At 36.1% G+C, this 21,054-nt stretch overlaps 2 protein-coding genes across 4 annotated transcripts in view; one reads left to right on the top strand and one right to left on the bottom strand.

Moving 5' to 3' along the window:
• Positions 1-1,369: 1,369 nt before the first annotated feature.
• LOC134538295 (transmembrane protein 208) lies at positions 1,370-13,105 on the top strand. The gene is made up of 5 exons (XM_063379485.1): positions 1,370-1,753; positions 1,887-2,042; positions 4,824-4,960; positions 8,772-8,856; positions 10,277-13,105. The coding sequence occupies exons 1-5, from the start codon at positions 1,748-1,750 to the stop codon at positions 10,406-10,408; spliced, it is 516 nt and encodes a 171-aa protein (XP_063235555.1). The 5' UTR covers positions 1,370-1,747; the 3' UTR covers positions 10,409-13,105.
• The window catches only part of LOC134538280 (threonylcarbamoyladenosine tRNA methylthiotransferase), a 63,396-nt gene continuing 52,515 nt past the window's right edge, over positions 10,174-21,054 (bottom strand). For 2 of the 3 annotated variants that reach the window (XM_063379472.1, XM_063379455.1), the window contains exon 11: positions 10,174-10,422. The gene's annotated coding sequence lies outside the window, so the exon portion shown is untranslated. Of the gene's footprint in view, positions 19,780-21,054 lie in introns of all 3 variants that reach the window. The other variant, XM_063379463.1, reaches the window with a different exon arrangement.

Here is a 21,054-nt window from a genome sequence, read left to right as displayed (position 1 = left end):
AACAAATGTTTTCATCATATTAACATAGTAGGCTATTTGTTTGTACTATTTTCGAGTTCCCCAAAATTGAGAAAATCTTCTCTTCCAACGATGGTCTTTGTAAAAAAAAAAACTCGCTTTATATATTAGAGAGAAAGTAAATAACTATAAACACACATATACCTAACTATAATTTTATCGTATTGCAAAAATAATGTTTTGAATTGATAGTAATTAAGTAAGCATCAAACAAATAACAATAAAAATTTCTCCTAAAAAACCGACTTTCCGCCTTATTTTCAACTCATTAAAACATCAAGAAACGAACGAAAAAGAACAAAACTTGCTGCCTACTCTTGCAAATTAGTTTTAAAATCTGCGTTTTTCAACCAAAAAGTGTATATTGGCAACTTCAAAATTACACAATTATTTTAAAATCGTACTAAAAAAATAATTAAATAAATGTGTGGCAACATCAAAATTGCATACATTTAAATATCTTTCTTAAAATTTTTTTAAAAATAAGTTGAATTAAAAAATATTTATGCTATAAAGATGCAAGAGAATCGGCAAATTAATTTAAATTTTAAATATAAATCTATCAACATAAATTTCACATAAGTTAGCTAACTTTTGAATTCATTAAAATTTCAGTAATTATGTGGTAACACGTTTTATAATTTTTTTTGCAGAATTCAAAAAAGCTGAACCTGCAATCGGCTTAATGTTACAATAATAGCGTTACCGTATGAATTCTACGCATCTTGTTAGTAAATATAATACAATATATTTAATGAAATAGGGCTCGCGCGTCTACCACTAAGTCAGTTTTATAATTATCACATCACCATGTGCGGGACACTACAAATATGTGCAACATATTATTATACCACATAATACATGCCGTACGTGATCTAGAACTGCTGTCGAGCTGTGTCAACCGGTTTTAATTCAAGTTTTTGGTCTGATATTGTGGAACAGGAGATTGGCAGTTTTGATGTTTCAGACACATTTATTTTTTATATTTAAAAGTAAAAATTTATTCTGTATTGCACAGAAAATAAAGAAACATAGTCAGTGTATGAATTGACAACTTATGCACTTAAAAAGTACAGGCATAAAATAAATCATGTGTGCAAATAGAAATCGAGATACACAATAAATTAGTGATAATTCGCAATGAGCTTCAACAATTAGTTATGAGTAACTTGACAGATGGCGTTGCTAAACCACGCGAACACTGCACTCTAACGTCGTTATGTAGGTACTACTTGAAAAATTCATATTAGAATAAAATCCGGATCGGACCATCTTTGACCATACTACATGAATTCCATAGAAAAAAATTCGACACTTTTCCGCATACAACAAACCCGACTTCCACCATACCCGGAATCTTCACTACACGGAAATGTGTCGAACCGGAATAGTGACTATTCCGGGTCGGCTTAAGTCCGTGCCAATTTGTGAGATTTAAATCTTGTATGGAATAGTGACTATTCCGATTCGACACAAATCCGTTTTTTGCCATTGTTTAGGCGGAATAGTCACTATTCTTTTCGACACAAATCCGCGTCCCCTGTCAAACAGGTTTTTTGTTTTCTACGTGGAACGTGGTGGAGGTTTTGAGCATTCAATTGTTCGTATTTTCCTTGAGTTTTCGATTCTGTGTTCTGCTGCATGTTCGTCTGTTCGAGTGCCTTACATACTTTAGTGCGTGTGTACTTAATTTTAACAAGTTATTTATTTGAAGTATATTTATTTAGGGATGGCTGTAAGTTGAATTAATTTGGATACAAATATGAACTGTTTTTCAATTATATGTTAGACCTACGAAAAATGTCATACATAACCCCAAAATTTCTAAACGCCCCTATTGATTTATTTTTAATGGTCTTCTGTTATAGCCCCAAAAAGGAAAGCAAGGGACAAAAGGACAGAAACAGATACTTGAAGAAAATGTCTCTACACTCAACTATTACAGGAACATGGTGTTTATAGCATGTGGAGGTTTCTTACTGGTGACATCAGTATTTTCAGATTCTTACACTTGGCAAACAATTGTAAGTGTAATTTTGAATAACTGCCTCTTTGGATTATCTGTCTTACGTGATTTATGCATGCGAATGTTAATAGATAATGTTAAGGATGGGTTTATAAACTTAACAAGAAATGTAAGAGGGTAAGGATACAACATGCAGAAATGCAAGCGTAAATACGTAGTTGGGCGATATGTGAAAAAAAAAAAAAATCTGAAAATACTTTTATTCTATGCTCTTTAACTTATTTTCATTAAACCTGGCGGAGATAAGATATTCCAAATACTTTAGGAGATATAGAATTTTTTAATTTTCATCACAATACCTTTGCATTCATGCAGCGTGCACCATTGTTTCTTGTTTATGAGTATGACTTTTTTTTTTCCTGCGGTGTTCACCCGCCTCTAACTTAGGTGAGTTTTTTACGTTTCAAATTTTAATGTTTTGTTTGTTATTTGGATATTGTTGCGCTAGTAATAAGTAAAAAAAATATATATTATGTGAGTTCCTACTGTTCATCCTTTGTCCCGGTTTGTTAGGTCAGTTACATTATAAATACTTTAAAACTAAACAACCATTAAAATTAATTCATATTAATTTTAATGTCCGTTTAGTTTGACAGTATTTATAATGTAACTGATCTGACCTAATCGACTATTTTAATTAATTAGGCATTCACGAAGACACAGCAAAATAAAAAATTACGATGGTCGAATGATTGCACAGGTCTTGTATTGCAAAATAAGAATGGCAATATCTCCTAAAGTATTTGTAATTTCTTATCTCTGCCGGGTTTTATGAAAAGAGGAAGTTAAAAAGCATAGAATAAAAAGTATTTTCAGAATTTAAAATTTTTTTTTAACAAATATTGCCCAACTACATATTTACCAACAAAATATTCATCGTGCTTCTTTTCATAAAAAAAAAAAGGTTTTTCATGAAAATATGTGATATTCTTAATAATTTAATTTAAAAGTGTATTTGCTTTTACTGTGCTATAGTTTAATAAGTGAAAACGTGTGTGTGTATGTGGTAATGAGAAATAATTGTAGCTTCTTTACACATTTCACATGCATCATTAAAAGTTTTGGTAATACTTGGACAGCTTAGGTTTTTAGACCGGAAAGAAAAAAATAGGGAAACATTGTTTTCACACACTACACATTCTTAAATTTTCTCAGAAGGGATGGTTTCGTAATTTCTACTAGTTTGTGAAAAAAGTACATGTTTATATCTTACATTACAATACCTGTGCTTTTATGCTGACGCCGCCATTCATTGTTTTTCCCCACGATAAATAGAAATACATGTTTTCCATATACATGAGACGTTCCAGAATTAACCCTGAAATGAAGGTGCTTAGTTCCTAATGGTTTGTGAAAAATAACAGTTTAGAGTTTACATTACAATACCAGTGAATACACACAATGAATGACTTTCATGGTTTACCAGTGTGGGTTTTTAAAAATTTTTTTTTGGAGAACTTTGGTCTTGTAATAATTAAATGTGTTTAAATAAGACTATATTGTAAGGAATTTTTAATCCTTATATTTCATATTTATGGTTTTATTAGAATAAGTAATTGTAATAGGAAATGTTTGTTTTGTTACATTGGATTTAAAGTAGGTAGGTACATACCATTTTGAGTCACGTTGTAATGGATTAGGAATTCTTTGATTACAGCCGACATATATTTTGTGTTTGATATGGCTGGTGTTTCATAGTTGATGAACATTTTACATTTTTTATGTGGTTAATGAATCCGTCTTTGTTTTATTTTTTTTAGAAGAATAACTAACCGTAAAAATGTAATTTGAAAATTAAAATGTTCTTTATATATTTACTTACTTTAAATGTTTTTAAAAATATATTTCCTGAAAGTGTACACATTTGAAGGTATATCTTAGTCACTGCTTCTAAAAATGTCCATGTAAATTGAAACTAATATTGCTAAAGAAAAATGAAGAGGAGAAAGTTAATGTTAGCAATGTCAACTTAGGAATGTTGGTATTGGTCAATAGTGGGGTATTTAATTTAAATCCTGGAATAGTCATGGAAATTCCCTTCTGACAGTAATTTGTGGGGTAAATTTTATTCTCCACTAAGCCTTGACCCAGATAGTGTGTGTGTGTGTGTGTGTTTGTGTGTAGGGGGGGGGGGAGGGGGAAGGAAAAAAGAGAGAGAGGGGATGGTGTTTTTAATGCATAGTCATACACACTATAAAATGGTGTATGCAAGGACTATAAATCTCCTCTCTCTCTCTCTCTCTCTCTCTCTCTATATATATATATATATATATATATATATATATATATATATATATACATACATACATACACACACACACACACACATACACATATATACAGTACATATGTATAGTATCATCTTACTGTGTTTTTGCATTTGCACTATTTGGTTTTTATTTTGGCAATTGATTATGACAAATAAAATTTTTAATATAAAAAGAAAGAATGTGGAGACAGAACTTGGCCAGCTATAAGGATGGTGGGAGCTGGATTATCTTTAGTTTGTTCAGAAAACTGCAAAATAGGTCAATTAGGCCTATTTCATAAAAGTTAAAGAAAAATTTGAAATTTTGGATATTTTACTTCAGATTTGTATGGACACACTGAGTTAAAAGAAAGATAGGTCCACCAAAATAATTACTGTATTGTGGTAAAGCAAATGTGTGGCCTTTCCAAAGAGCAATTTTCTAATGCAGGGGGCGGGGATGAGAGGAATTTATCCCCTTGTGTGTATGCTCCCGATTATAGGTACATGGTAGGATGCGTATGTTCCCAGGTGCTGTTTGTATTCTCGCTAGTGGTGTACGCAGGAAGCTACCAGTTCATGTCTTACATGGCCCGGCCCAAGTACGCAGACTCCGGCCAGTTGTTGGACCCGGGCGTGGATCTCAACATGGAGGGAGGCATTGCAGAGTGAGTGGAGTGTGGGTTGCATGCTTGTTACGCATGGCATTCCACGTTCAATAAATTCTCCATTGCCACCCATTCAGCTCTAACAACACAGAATAGACATGCTGAGCAAAGGGTTAAATAGTGTGGGGTAGCAAGTTTCTTTGCTCCTCCGCAGATGATATTTACAGGTAACTAGTGCATCACCAGTCTGCCTTCAGCATCATCAGGGTGATACGAGTAGGTTAGTCTGCATGTAGCTGATGGCACCCCTTATGGAAGTGAAAATGTGATGAGAAAAGGGGGAGGAGGAGAGTTGTTTTTGCAAAGTAAAATATGGCCCCTTTCTCCCCCCCTCCTTTAAAGATAAACGAGACAAAAGCATTTTAGCTATGACTTTTAACAGGAATTCATGTCGGCTAAGAATTTGGATTTTATGTTTGATTTTAAACAAACTGAGACATGTCAGATGATGCAGTGAGTCGGTGGGTCTTCACCCAGGGTGCTCCTGTTTCCCCGACCCATTCATTTCGTCAGTTAGTTGTGCTAGTCTCATCACCCTTCTTCTCTAGTGACGCCAGTGTGGACAAAATATTAAGCTTTAATTAATTTATTACACATTTATAATTAAATAATAAATACTAAGACTACATATACATATCTGAAATAGCTTACCAGTTAAAATTTGATACTGGGCATGGACCTGTGTCACACTTAGTTATGATGGGAGGGAAAAGCCACACAGCCCTTAGGCATAAACCACTTTTGTCACAGCTGGAATATTTTTCAGTGCAGCAGGAGATCATGCCCGTTATCTTCAACAAATTTATCATGTGTCATACATCATCATCAGGACCAAAGGGTCTAGGAAATGGTACTAAGAAGAGCTGGGCGGGATACAGATTTTGGGTTGGGGAAATTTTGGACAGGAAAAAAAAAATGTCAGCAGGAAATAGGATGGGGTCAGGAATTATTTGAGATTACAAATTGTAAATAATTTTCATACTATTTCAAAGGAAAAATGTCCTTTCTTTTGTCTAGATCCAAATATAATAATTGTACAATGAAATAAGGTTAACCTTATTTAATTTTATAACTGCAAAATTAAAACAAAAAAGCATAATTGATGAATTAGTGATGAAATTAGGTCATATTTATACTTTTAACTCAAATGATTTACTAGTTATTAGTGACGGCTACGTACTCATTTGACAATATAACAAAATATTTACAAACAAATTTCCACAAAATTCTGGTACCGTTTATGTTTCATTCAGTGTGCAGGTAGCAACTTTATATTGTCATAGATAAATGCAATAAGTAAGCTACTTCTGTTTGAACATGGTGTTAGATTGATTTAAACATCATTCAACTACCTTTTTCACCTTTTGTCTATAGCAAAACAGTTCCTGTATTTTTATTAATGCGGTCATGGTCAAAGCCCATTTTGTCAAACCAAACAACTGTTTATTATTACGTTTTTAACATGTCTAAAATATGTATTTTCAATCATGGATGAGAATACATTCTAATACAGTTTCAGTGAAACCCCGTATTTATGTTAACGGTATTTACGTTTTCCCGTTATTTACCTCCTTTGTTTTTGGCCCAATTTATTTTCCATAAGGCGGTATATTTCGTTTTCACGCTTGTTACGTCGGAAAAGTTTCTTCATTCCTTATTAATGTCTCGTTCAGTGTTTACAAACATCGAAACATGACAGCCATAGAAGAACGATACATCAAAAGCTGCGTATGTGAATGCGTTCGTGCCGTGAACAGTGCAAGTAACCTTGCACAATTCACAATAACTTCTATTTCCACAGCTTTCCGCTACGAGCGCTGGTAGTATCATTGACTTTAGCGGTAAATGTATTGGACACATCTTTAACTCTTTGTCGTTATTAATATCTGTGAGAAAATGGAGACAGTGAAACAGCGAAAAACTACCACAGTTGCTGATAAAATTAAAATAATTGCTAAGTTCGACGAATATGTTGGATCATGTGTGGACCTTGCGAAAGAACTTTCAATCCCTGTGAGTACACTTAACACCATCGTCAAAAGCCGAGAAATCATCACTGCAAATGCCGCACGATGTGGGCCAAGTGCTAAAAAACGTAAATATGTGAAGGACTCGAAATTCAAACAGCTGGAAGATATTCTTCTTGAGTGGTTTTCTGGTGCATGTGCCGCAAATTTACCAATAAATGGTACAATACTGAGAGAAAAAGCACGTGTTATTGCCTCTAGGCTGGGAATTCAAGATTTCTCAGCTTCCAATGGATGGATTGATCAGTTTAAGCAGCATCACGATTTTGTTTACAAGGTGGTTTGTGGCAAAAGTGTGGATATGGAGACTGTGGAACATTGGAAGGAAAAGCTACAGGAATAAATTGCTGGGTTCGACCGGAAAAATGTTTTCAATGCTGACGAAACAGGGTTGTTTTTCAATGTTCTACCAGGTAAAACCTTAATTTTTAAAGGGGAAACGTGTCACGGAGGTAAGCTCAGTAAGCAACGGATTACTGTGTTACTGCATACCAATGCAGATGGAAGTGAAAAATTCCCCCTTTATGTCATTGGCAAAGTGAGGAAACCTCAGTGTTTTAAAAACATCAAGTCACTCCCAACAAAGTACGAAGCAAACACCAAAGCCTGGATGACCAATGCTTTGTTTCAGAGCCAGTTGCATGCATTTTATTCAAAAATGGCTTTGCAAAATAGGAAAGTTCTTCTTTTCATAGATCAGTGCTCTGCTCACAAAACACCCATCCAGCTTCGCAACACTGATATTGTCTTCTTCCCAGCAAACTGCACGAGTGAGCTACAGCCCCTTGACTTGGGTATCATTCAGGCATTCAAGTTGTTGTACCGCAGATACCTAGTTTCAATGGCAGTAACAATACTTGATGTTGGAAAAGACCCTTCTTTGATGAAGATAAATCTGCTGATTGCATTGCATTTTAGTGCAAGAGCCTGGAAAGAAGTGAACAATTCAAAACTGCTTTGCAAAAGCTGGATTTGTGTTCCCAGAAAAGGCTTACACTCTCAGTGAAGATGATTACAGTGACATTGAAGATGTTGAAGGACATGAGAGGGTGTTGCAGGAGAAATTATTTCAAGATTACGTGGATGTGGACAGTCAGGTGATCACTTTGGTAGTGCAATATATAAAAGATATTGTAGAAAGCCATGTCAGTACTTCTCAACAGGATACTGATGAAGATGATGATGATGAAGAAGTGACAACACCCACGAGTAAAGATGCTCTTGCTGCTCTTCAAACTCTGCGAGACTACATTGGAAACAGTGAAAACTGTGATGGTGTTTTTGATAATTTTTATACTTTAGAGAAGCAGATCATGTGCATGAACACTCAAAGATGCAAGCAAACCAAGATTTCTGATTACTTTTATAAAGAAATAGGCCTAAGTTAGGCTTGAAAGTTTTTGCACATAAGACTACAAAACTGTTTTTAGTTGGGAAATAACTTTATTTGGTGTTTCAAAAGCTAAATAAATTGCTTGCTTACTATTATGCCTGTGAATAGTTTTTATACTACCGTTAATATTTCAAGTTAAAACAGCCATAAAAGGTGTGTTTTCGAGCACTTGCATGTATTGAATCAGTGCAATGCTTTCTTTGAAAATAGTTTGTTACCAACAAGTTTGTCAAATGAACATATATCCTACCAGAATAAATTTGAGAAAGAGCAAAAAGTAATTTCCTGCTAGACTTTTGGGAGACACGTTCCCGGTTTTCTCCGAAAAACAAGGATCTTGCCTAGCTATAGTACTAACCTAAAGAAGTAATTGTTTCATGATTTTTTACAGGCATGTTAAAGATCTGATCATCTTGACATCGGGTTGTCAGTTGCTGTCACTTATTTCCAACTACTTCTGGCTGTTGTGGCTGCTTGTGAGTTCATAAAAATATTCATATTCATAGGCGTAAGTGTTATTTAAGAAATGTATGTAATTATAGTTGCATTAAATTTGTAAATGGTTAGGGAAATAATTTTATTTAAAAAAAAATTGTATGAATCATTAAAAATTATTGGCGTACATTTTGCAGCAATGTAGTTCATTATGATAAAATATGTTACAACACAATGTTGCAATTTAACTCAAGACTTTTGCCTGTTATTGAGTAGTTTTTAACCACTGATATTTTTATTTTCAAGCCATATGTTGCAAGGTTAAGCCAATTGCCATTTTCTCAAATAGAAACACACTGCCGCAGCAGTCTTGTAGTCCATGAGTGCTGCAATAGTGACCAACGAGGTTTCGTGGTGATAGTGGACAGGCCACTCGCCTCCCGAAGGCGATCCAGCTTTGATTCCGAGTCAAACCCGGATACTCCGCAAGTTGGATATGTGGCAGACGTTGCCGAAAGCTGGTGGGTTTTCTTGGGGTGTTCCCATTCCTCCTATCCGTTCATTCCGCCAGTGCTACTTTCTCACCTCATAGTTGAAACAAAGGCAACATTCATGTTGCAATAAACACAACGGTATTGGAGTACTGTACATGATTAGATGACAGAACAGTTTAGTAACTGTGCTCAGCACAGTAAACTGTACGTTACTATCACATTTGGATAACTTTAGCATCAATTAAGATAAAAAGGAAAGATAAGCAGTATTATGTATTCTCTTGAACAGTGATTGATAAATGTATAAATTAATCGGGTGTTCCTTCTAACTGCCTTTAATTGTACACATTAATGATCCTGATATAATTGAGTTTTATACTCGTTAATATGCAGTATAAATTTAAATACAGTGAAAAGTCTATTACTGTCATTCTATTGTTTTGCTTATTATGTAATAGCTGGCAACAATCAAGCTGCTTGCAGTCAGATTTTTTCAGATGGGTTCTGGCTGTTGACCTTAATTGCATAGCTGTGCTGCGGGTATTTTTAGTTTTCTCAGAGTTTATCATTATGGTTGGTTTTCATTTTAGTACAGTGATTCTTGATTTTTAGTGGGTTACATTTCACACTTAACTATGAAAACTATACTAACGTTCAGTAATCCAACTTGGCTGTGGTCCCGGACATGTGAAGTAAAGACCTTTTGCTATGTTTACAGCTGAATGAGATATTTTGGCATACAAATTTTTACAGCTCTACTATAGAAGCCACCCAGGCAGTGTGTGGTTGCACATCATGGACTAATAAAATGTGGAACTCCCACGGATCGAAGTAAAGGGGTTTGGATTCAGTAAAATACTATCATACAGTCCACAGCACACATATTCCAATTGACATGTAGTTTTACAGATGATATGGTCAAGCTTATGAGAACTATGAGTCAGGCGTGGTTTGCACTTGTGTGCAGGCTCCTGCGCGCGGGTTCTGGATGCTGTGGACCAACTTCTTGGGACCGTGGTTCTTCCAGCAAACACCCGCACAGCCAGATGTGGATGAGAAGAAGCAGCGGCGAATGGAGAGGAGGATGAAGCGGCACTGAGCATGCCGGGTTGCCTGCCGACAGTTTCAACCTTGAAGCCTTGTGCTGCCCTGCCCAGCCCTGCCCAGCCCAGCCCAGCCCAGCCCGCCACAGTGCCAACCTGTTCCTGCAACAGTGTTCTAGGCATTCCAACGTTGTAGCCTCCTTTCGAATTTACTTTATGAATAACAGTGCAGCATTGAGTTCGGTAGCATTAATTAATTGCAAATGAAGTACTTAGTGGTGACATTGGTTAATATAAACTTTTACACAGAATAACTCTGAAACAGTTCCTAAAACATAAGCTGACAGGATTTATAGCAGAAAATGTTGGAGAAATATTGTCATCCCTCATACATAATTCATTTGTTCACAGTTGGTTCCTCTAGAAAATGTATTGACTATGTGGCAACTGTTGTTTATTACACAATACAGTTAATTAAATATTTGTTGAATCATATATTAAAACTACTGAAAACAACACAAAACTAATAAAAATCAAGCATTTGTGCAATATTGCACATGCAGATTTTTTGATTAAATACATAATACAGATACTTGATTCAAAATGTTATTTAAAGGCAACTAAGCAAGATTTACAGTTTTTTAAAGCGAGAACATTGTTGTTTCGGGACAGGTTCTTAAAACTTTGGCAGCAATAATGAACGAAGGTTTAAACACTTACTTTTTAATATTCTGTACCTGCTTATTGCAATGGCCATTTGAAACCTACTACAGGAAGTTTCTCTATAAACATAAATGTTCAGAGGATATTTGTTTAACATTTTAGGAAAAATTTTGACATAAAAAAATTTGTGATATTCTGAAAATGTAAATATTATGAATGGACCCAGCCAGATCCTCAAAAATAAAAAAAAAACTAGATTTTTAAACAACTGAGATTCTAAAAAAATATAAGAGGAAAGGTAATTAATAAAAGAATTCAACACAGACAAGCCTGAAGTTTACTAGGTATATTTTTTCCTTACGCTATTACCATTCCCCAAGATCCAATACATTTGATATGTAATTATATAAGTAGATTAAAGATATGTATTGATTCTGGAAACTACGTAAATTTTTCAACATTATAATTAAATTATTCAATTCTTGTACATAGTTTATGACCACCTCTCTAGTAAGACTCATTTTTATTAAACACAAAAATGTCATAGAGTAAAGTTACAATGAATTTTGGGAGAGAGAAAAATTGAAAATTATATTTTAGTTTCGACAATTTTTAGGCCATAATTTCATTTGGATATTTTTGTCTTCATTAAAGTATAGTGCATTTTAAAACATAATTCCTAAAGTTCATGACTGGCTGATTTAAACATTTTTATATGTAATTTCTGCTTTCACAAAGAAGACATTTCAAATAATAACGGAACAAACTGTTTTGGCGCAAACATAGTTGAAACAATATGGCATATTTCAGTTCCTTTCACGTATTGGTGGTTTATTTTCCTGTATATAATGTTAAGATTTGTGGCCATTCCTATGTTAAAGGCCAATTACAATATTAACAAACCATGCAAGCAAACATTGTGTGTTGTAAAACCAAGTACATTAAGATTATAAAGAAAAAAATTACACTTGAATTGCAAGAATAATATATAAATCAGTGCCAACAATGCTAAATTAGATTACACCAATCACTCACTTAGCACGTCTTCAGATTGTGCGAATTCATTTAGCGCAATGTTAATTTTACTGCCAAAGTCTTGAATAGCATGTCTGTAAATTTCAGTTAACACAAAATTGCCACAGGAAAAAAAAAGGCATGACGCCACAAAATCTGCTTCAAATCGGTAAATAACAGTTGTACCGTGGCATACAGTTAGCCGTACGAGGGAGGAAGAGGTGCCATCACAGGTCTGACTACGCCATCGACTATTGAACAAACATCAGCTATGGCAAGTTCAGTTGTGGCTATGAAGTATAAAGGACCTAATATTTTTACATCCGCGCGTATGCCGCCGTGTCGTACAGTTGTTGCCCGGCCTCAGACTGGGCCGTAATGAACTTGGGTCTAGCCAGAACGCACAAACACAAGCAACGTCTGCCCACTTGTCAGCCGGTAACTGTATGTGCGCAAGCACCTGTAGTTGGAATCATGGCTTCAAAGTAAAAGCATAATGCATCGTGTTTAAGTATTTGAGACAAAACTAGAAGTATTACGGCATGCAGAATATCATGAAGGCCACATTTATGTTAGTCGCACTTCAGTTTCAAGCAAGTCAACTGTGCGTACGATTGCACGAAATAAGGACTCTATCAAACTTTTATACAAGTCTGATGCTGTTAGTTGTGCCAGCGGGAATTATTTGGCATTAAATACCGGAATGGAAAGAACAGCTGATTCAGATTGTGGAAGAATCTTAGCTCTCACTGTTTATGCTGTACTGTGGGAATTCAGTTTATGTGTTGGGCGCCAATTCTGTAAAGATCTCAGTTTATGCTTTGCGCCCAATTATGGAATATATATTACTATTTCTCTCTTTTCCCTCATAGGCGTCAGGACTGAATGCTGCTGGTGCACTTACCAACCGGTTATCCCAGCTAGCATGCCACTGGATGTGTAAGGGGAAAAATGTGGTGGTTACTATTGTATATAAAATTCGAAGTATATTGTGTGTTCCTGGTATCTCTGTATAAAAGTTACGTTTTAATTCAATACGGTTCCTCTGTACTTCAAGAATAAACAAATGATAATGATATATTAATTTTATTTAAATATTAGTATTGACTGAAGGTTCTTAATGTGGCTAATGCAAAGATCATTACCAGGCATATATTTGTTGTAGACATATATTGTTGTAGGCATATATTTGTTGTAGACAACCGTAGTTCATAACTTTGTTAGTCTGAGTAGTGTGGGAGGACACACAATAATGCCTGAACTAGCTACTGTAGTCGGGAGCTAATCTTCTTCTCTTCTCTGGACATTTAGGTGGTATGCAGCAACAGGGGCGACTGAATTGTTGCCCATTGGAAGGGCAGCCCTTCAGGATTTTTCTGACAGTGGTTAGTTTGTACAGAGACTGGAAGGGCAGCCCATCCAATTTCTGAAAACACGCTCCTTTAAGAGTTTAAATAATCCTGAAAACTTGCCCCTTGGATGGGCAGCCCATCAGGATTTTTCTAACAGTAGTGTTTTTGAAAGGTTGTCTGAACTGTTGCCCCTTGGAAGGGCAGCCCATCAGGATTTTTCTGACAGTAGTGTTTTTGAAAGCTTGTCTGAATTGTTGCCCCTCGGAAGGGCAGCCCATCAGGATTTTTCTGACAGTGGTTAGTTTGTAAAGTGACCTGACCTGACCTGACCTGACCTGACCTGACCTGACCTAACCTAACCTAACCACTGTCAGAAAAATCCTGAAGGGCTGCCCATCCAAGGGGCAACAATTCAGACAACCTTTCAAAAACACCATCAGAAAAATCCTGATGGGCTGCCCATCCAAGGGGCAACAATTCAGACAACCTTTCAAAAACACCACTGTCAGAAAAATCCTGATGGGCTGCCCATCCAAGGGGCAATAATTCAGACAACCTTTCAAAAACACTACTGTAAGAAAAATCCTGATGGGCTGCCCATCCAAGGGGCAACAATTCAGACAACCTTTCAAAAACACCACTGTCAGAAAAATTCCTGATGGGCTGCCCTTCCAGTCGCTGTACAAACAAACCATTGCCAGAAAAATCCTGAATGGCTGCCCATCCCACGGGCAACAATTCAGCTCCCCCCAGCAACACTGGTAATGGAAGGGTTTTACTGATACTGCAAACTACAGCAATGGTAATGCTATCAGGAACTGTAGTGAATATCGGCATCCCTCTGGTTCTGTAAAGTCTGTAGTTAATTTTGGTCTCGCCAAACGTCCTGAGGGTTCGTTGTAGGATGCTGCAAACTCCGTAATAAAGCACAAAATGTTTGAAAACGAAAGACAATGAAGCATCTCACTGAGACGGGGACGGTAGTTGGATAAGCCAAAGAGTAGGCGAGAGAAATCGATTGCTAACACGTGACACGTGACATAAATAGATTATTTCAAACATGTCAAAGATCGTGTAACGATTTGAAATCTTTTTGTTGGGTTTAACTGCAATAACAATCTTTTTAAACGTTAACAATTCTTTGTAAAATTATTTATTTTAGATATTCAACCATGTACCTTCATGCACAGGAATGAAATTTCAAACATATTTTTTTACAGACTTGCAAAGGTCACTATACCATTTCGAAATAACAACCAGCCCCCTGCATGTGTGTTATCTGTCTGGTGATTAAACGCGAGCGCAAAACAGCGCAAGTCTGTCGAATAACAAACATTGGGTCGTTGACTAGTTGGTTGAACATAAACATTTTGTTTGTTTAAAAATAATGGTTTAAGCAGGACGTTTATTTGAGTGATACCTAATTGCATGTGAATAAAAACTGTATATATATTCAGATGTAAATTTTTATTTTGCATCGCCATGCCTAGAAAAGATATTACTGCTATTGATAGGGAGAAATAATTCTCTTCTGATGGTCTGTATTCTACAGATAAATCAGATTTATTTTTTAAGTATTGTAATTGCAGAGTCACCTGGGATCGTAGAGACTCAATATTAAAACACATTAATGGTGAAAAACACAAGAAGTCTCGCATAGAAGCATTCGTAAAAGCAAACATCCCACTAGAAAAACTACAAAATCCTAGTATTACTAGTTGGATGAATAAATACCGTATATTGAAGGTTTGTACACTTATTTATTTATCTAAGAATTATTTTAGTTAAACTGCAGGTTATTTTAAATGTGACGTCTGGGAAATGAAATGTGTCAACTAGTGAAAACGGTTAAAAATTAAGTCACTTAACTTACCCATATTGCAATTTCTGCATTATCTTTTTTTTTATTGTACGTTACTTGTTTATGTTGTTTTTTAAAAAAACTGTATTTTTTGCTTGTCTTCCACAGGTTCTGGAGATCTGCCATCTATAAAGACTTTAAGAGAGAAATACGTCCCTTTATTAAAGGAGGAAAGAGCAGCAAGTTTGAAAAAAGAAGTTCATGGGAAGTCCATTTGCATTTTAGCAGACGAAACTACAGACAGAAGAGGAAAGTGTGTGTTTGTTGTACTGTTTCGTCTGTTGGAGCCTACCGACACACAGAAGACCTTTGTGACCGGGGTACATTTTCTTGAGCAAGCTAATGCAACACACTCTGCTCGAGCAGTGTTGGACTCCATGAAAGAGTATAATGTACATTATGATTCGGTAGTGGGATTTGTAAGTGACAGTGCTCGGTACATGACAAAGTGCAGTACTTCTTTGCAAGTAGTTTTGGGTGATCATATGCTGCATATTCAGTGCTGGGCACACAAATGTTGGCAGCATCTGCCTTAAAGTGTTGACTGAACTAAACTCTGCAATCAGCAAGATTAAGTCAGCATTCCTCAACACTAGGAAGAGGAAACATCTCTATTCAAAATTTTTGATGGAGAAATATCCAAACGGAGAGAAAAATGTCACTCAGTTTCTCCTGCCCATCTTGACTCAGTGGAACAGTTGGTTTCAATCTGTAATATACTCTTCTGAGTATATTACAGACATGAATGAGTTTTTTACTTCCGAGGATATTCAAGATTTGCCAAACGCAGGGATTGAATATTTCAATTCTTTGTCACAAGTGGATACAAAAAAATTATAGTGCAAGCTAATTTTGTGAAGGAGCATCTTCAAAGTTTGATCAAAATGATTGAGCACTTGGAAGCATCCCCATACGCCACAAGTCGCACACTGGTCACGTGTACGGACATTGCTCAAAGTTACACACGAATGAAAGACTTGGTTAAAGAAAAAACTTGAGATTCGCGAGTGGAGGTGGTGGACATTCTTTTCGCTATGAAAAATGAATTCCCCGAGTTTGCATCTGCTTCTCTAAAAAGTATCTGGATTCCATGCTCCAATGTATATAGCGAGAGATTTTTTTCATCATACAATACAGTTGTTACAGACAGGAGACATAATCTGTTGGACAAAAATGCAGAACTAATGACACTGGAATTTGAGCAACATGAATGATGAATGAATTGTTAAAAAGTTGCATTTCTCTGTTATTGTTAGCATCTGTTCCTTGCAGAAAAAATTCCATTTTTTAAGTTACTGTCTTAATTATTGGTTTTATATATACTGATAATTTGTAGTTTATATTATAAAGTTGCAAATTTTTGTTAGTGAACAAATGTGAATTCTGCTGCTTATTTTATGTTGTTCTACTTTAGATTGATTGTATTATGTTATTAAATGCATCAGAAGACTTGATTATTATATTATTAGTTATATTACTTGATTTAATATTTTTCTCTTGCTAAATGGTCAAAAATATGTTTCACTGCTTTTGATTTTTTTTAACACACTTTTCAATTTTTTCACACACCGAAAAGTTCATGTCCCTAACAATAAAACAAAAACTGTAACTTATCTGAATGGATACAAGATGGAATAGGTTGTTAAATGAATGGTGCAAAGAAAAAAAAAAATCAAGGACCTGACAGGATTAATGTGATATTATCTTTGAAAGATTTGTGCCATGGGATTGCATGACTTGATGTAAGTTTTTTTGTGGTGTTAATATCCTGTTAACAGCAATTTTTGCTTTTTGTCTTTTGGGTATTTTTATTTATTTTTTTATTTTTTAGTTTTCTTCTACAGAAAAAGTGCTTAGCAATGGCGTATGTCCAAAAACTTGCATCAAGTCAGGATTAATGTGAGCCAAGCTGTCATAACATAAATAAGTACTTCAATTTTTGAAAAAAATAAAATGTAAATATCCAGACAGTAATATAAGTTTCACTGCCAGTAAAGGATGGTTTGGAAAGTTGGTGTAAAGGTATGCGACGTGAGTTGAAGTTCACGCCCGGGTGGGCAAGTCAACCAGTCGACTGATGATAACTATCTCCCATCACGCGGTGTCATATTTGTCATATATTCGTTGGTAGGCTTATAATATAAATGATGTGACATACTTATCGTTTAGTGTTATTTTATGCAATTATATTTGGTAAAGATATTTCTCTACACATCTTGGAAGAAATTAAATAAATTAGCCTTGCTATTTATGCAGATGAATGTTTCACAATACACGATTTTGGATAATACAAACGTTTTTAGGAACGCGTTAGTCGTGCTAAGTGAGGGATTGGTGTATATTGTTACGACCTATTTGGGGAAAACTGGGTTCGTAAGGGATAGCCTAATTAAGTTTTTATTACAGTTTTATTAATTACTAATATTTCCATTACTAATAAATAGTGTTGGGCCGATTCCTAAAATATACCGATTCCATTTTCGATTCTTAAATTAAAGGGTCGATTCTTCGAATCCGTTTCAGATTCCTTAATTTTTGTCTGACGACGTTCAACAGAGTAATATACTCAGAAAAAAAGGTTGTTTATGATTTTAAAATTACTTGCTTTATGTTTCATTTTCTGTGCAGAAATTAACATTATATACAGCTTATATAATGTTAAAAAGAATGTTCATTACCCTCAAGTTACGCTACCTTGAATTTCTAGCACAATTTGGCCTTTTAACCTTGCAAATAGTTAAGATGAAACACGTGTTCAAACACTGCCAATAATCAAAGATGTCATATGACATAAATTGGAAATAATGTTATAACTTAACCAACTTTAGATACCTTACATTGCCAACTCAATTTATTTATTGTAAAAAAAGAGGGTTTGTATGGTTAGGTTAAGAATTTTATTTTCAAGCACAACTAAATGATGATCCAAATAAAATGACAATATAACCTCGTTTTTACATATTTCAAGGGACCAGGGCGAAATAAATAGAGGGAAATGTAAAAATAAAACATTATTATCTCATTATGATGGAAACGATAAGAAACAAATATGCACCACACTAAAATAAAATGTCAGAGAAGCTTACGTTTTAATATATTACCTAGAACTTAATTATCTCACTTGGTGAAAAGAATAAATCCATCCAGTCTTGCAGTTCTTCACAACCGTAAAGAGAAAATAAATTTTTGGTTCTTGAGTAAGAAAGATCTGTGCATGTTTAAGCATCTCAAAATGTCCACATTTTATGGCGAGATTTTCTTACACAAAATATATAAAATCTTCAAATAATCGCGTGTTAACATTTAATTCATTTCAGAAATTTATCGGTAACAATTCCTCTAAACTAACACAACTACTTTCAAAAGATTGTTTATGTTTAGTAATAAAAATTTACGAACGTTTCAGCAGCAATGTTTGGAAATTCAGTTTGGCCAACTGCCTTTCCAAAATATTTCTAATGTAAAACGAGCATCGCTAAACACGCACAAGAACGCCGATTTACGGCAATTTGGTTATGTTGCTTTTAAACTTATTTTAATATGGTAGCAGTAATCCACCGTGAATATGGGTAAAATTTCATTAATAATTCTTAAGTTTAACCTGCAGAGATGTGAAACATCTTAATTTTCACGTTCACGTCACCAAAGATTTGGTTCATGGCCGTATGGCTTACCATGGCAGGTAGCACAAACAAAAAATTAGGTTGTTTACAATGGCTAACGTAGCTGCCATCTTCAAATAGTTAACGTTTAGTAAATAAAATTTATATTATTTTCTTTAAACATTTATGGTTTCGTCTAATTTTTTTGGAAGGTTTACTATTAAATGCAGTGCTGCTGCAACATAGTTTCCGAAAAATGCTTTCGCTTAAAGCGGGAAAGTAGATACTGCATTTGTACTGTAGGGAAAATGGCGGTGCGAGTAAATAAATACGTTAATCACCGAAATTCGTAAATCAGTTCCGTAAAAAAGATTTTATTATGTAGTGTAAAAATTATATTTGCATGCATTTTAATATTTTCTTACGTTGCGTAGGAGATGTATTTTGCAAAATTAAAAAAACAATGCAGGAATCTGTCATGGTCGATTCCAAAACCATTGTATTCTGAATCCCACGATTCCAGTGGAATCAGTGGAAGCGACCGATTCCGGAATCGGAATCGACCCATCACTACTAATAAATAGTACTTAAAAATAATTATTCGCAAGTCACTCAATGTCTGTCAAGTTCCACAGTTTGCACTCCTCACTGGAGCTAGACTCAACAGTAGTTCGCCCCTTACCTCACACCTGTCCACACACACAGTCAAGCGCCACTCAGTTGCAGTCTCACGAACCCGTCGTTCTGCGTTGCGCCATTCTCAAAGAGGTCTTTCACCTTCTTCGCAGATGTTGCACTTTCCTTCACTTGCGGAAATCTCTGAATGTCGCGGCCCCCTTTAAAGGTCGGCGTCGCTGCTTAAGTACCTGTGGCACCCTTCTCAGTTCGACGAGAGCGGCTGTGATGTGTCGCGTCATCCAGCGCCGACATGACGCCTGAAACATTGAGAAGGCGACGTTTATTCACGCATTTCCATGCAGCAACTTTTGATAGCCCAGATTGCCCAGGCTGCTAAAGGTAATATTAGCCCGAGGCGGGACGATGCACAGGAGCGGAAGGGAGGGGGGTAGCCACGACCCTTGTAATCTGGTCAGATGCGCGTGGCAGGTCTTACGTCAGTGGCCGTGCATGACCGCCAGCCAACTCCAATCCTGGTATCGCGGTCTGGTCTATCATGTTCATAACTCCTTAAACCTGTTCATCCCGAACAGGTAACACTGTGCTGTTGTTCCATGCTGCGAAGCCATCCTACGCATTAGGCAAGTGTACTGGATATGGTCCACTTCTAGACATATGTAACATCGCAGCGTCCTACAACTCTTCAGAACAATAGGTCAGCTTTGCGATTACTATGGGTCTCGCTCTTCTGCACTTGCTGCCGTGGCACTTCTGATTCTTGCTAAGCACTTTCCTGTTTCGGGCATCTCCATTGAACATGCCCTTGTTGGCATTGCGAACATCGTAGGCGACTTCCTGATTCTTTAACCTGCGAGTTGTCACCCTCCTTAATCCCATTGTCACATCAACACATTCTTGATCTCTTCGTGGTTTCCTCACACGATTCAGGCAGTCATGCTGGACGTGCCCTTTTCTCGACACGTGAGACACCGTGGGCGACCTCTGTTTTGCTTGGACCAGTAGATTCTTCTCTTGTCCAATCATTGCTTCACAGCTTTGTCCTTCTCTTTTGGATTTCCATACCACGATTCGGACACTTGCGCAGGATGTTTCTTAGTTCTTTGCAGAAGAAGCATCGCTGTCGTACCTTTGTTCTCAGAAACTGTGATCCATTCAACAGCTTCCTTAATGTCCTGAGTATAATATCTTCATTACTACTCGAGCAACCATTTACTTGGTGGCAAGGTTCTATCACATCCTGTCTCGCTCTGATACTCATGTTTCTTGAGGCAATGCAGGCACCTTCAATTTCCAGGGCGTGAACAAGGGCAACGCGGATATTTTTGTGGCAGGCTAAACAAAGAATTTGCTGAACCTCCGCATCTCTGAGTCCGCCTATAAAAGTACTGGTGGCGGAACTCTGTTGGTGCTTCTGGGTAGGTGAGGTGCACGAGTTGTTCAATGTTGGCGTCAAATTCTTGGAGGGTTTCTGAAGATCACTGTTGGTGTGTCTTCAGGGCTGATCTATACACTTCCCCAAGTGTAGGTCGCCATACCTTACCTTAAGGGCCTCTACTAATATTCCATAGTCT

The sequence above is a fragment of the Bacillus rossius genome, chromosome 1 (genome assembly GCF_032445375.1).
Source record: "Bacillus rossius redtenbacheri isolate Brsri chromosome 1, Brsri_v3, whole genome shotgun sequence".
NCBI lineage: Eukaryota > Metazoa > Arthropoda > Insecta > Phasmatodea > Bacillidae > Bacillus > Bacillus rossius.
The sequence above is the reverse complement of the archived record's forward strand: the minus strand, read 5'-3'. Positions and strand labels throughout refer to the sequence as shown.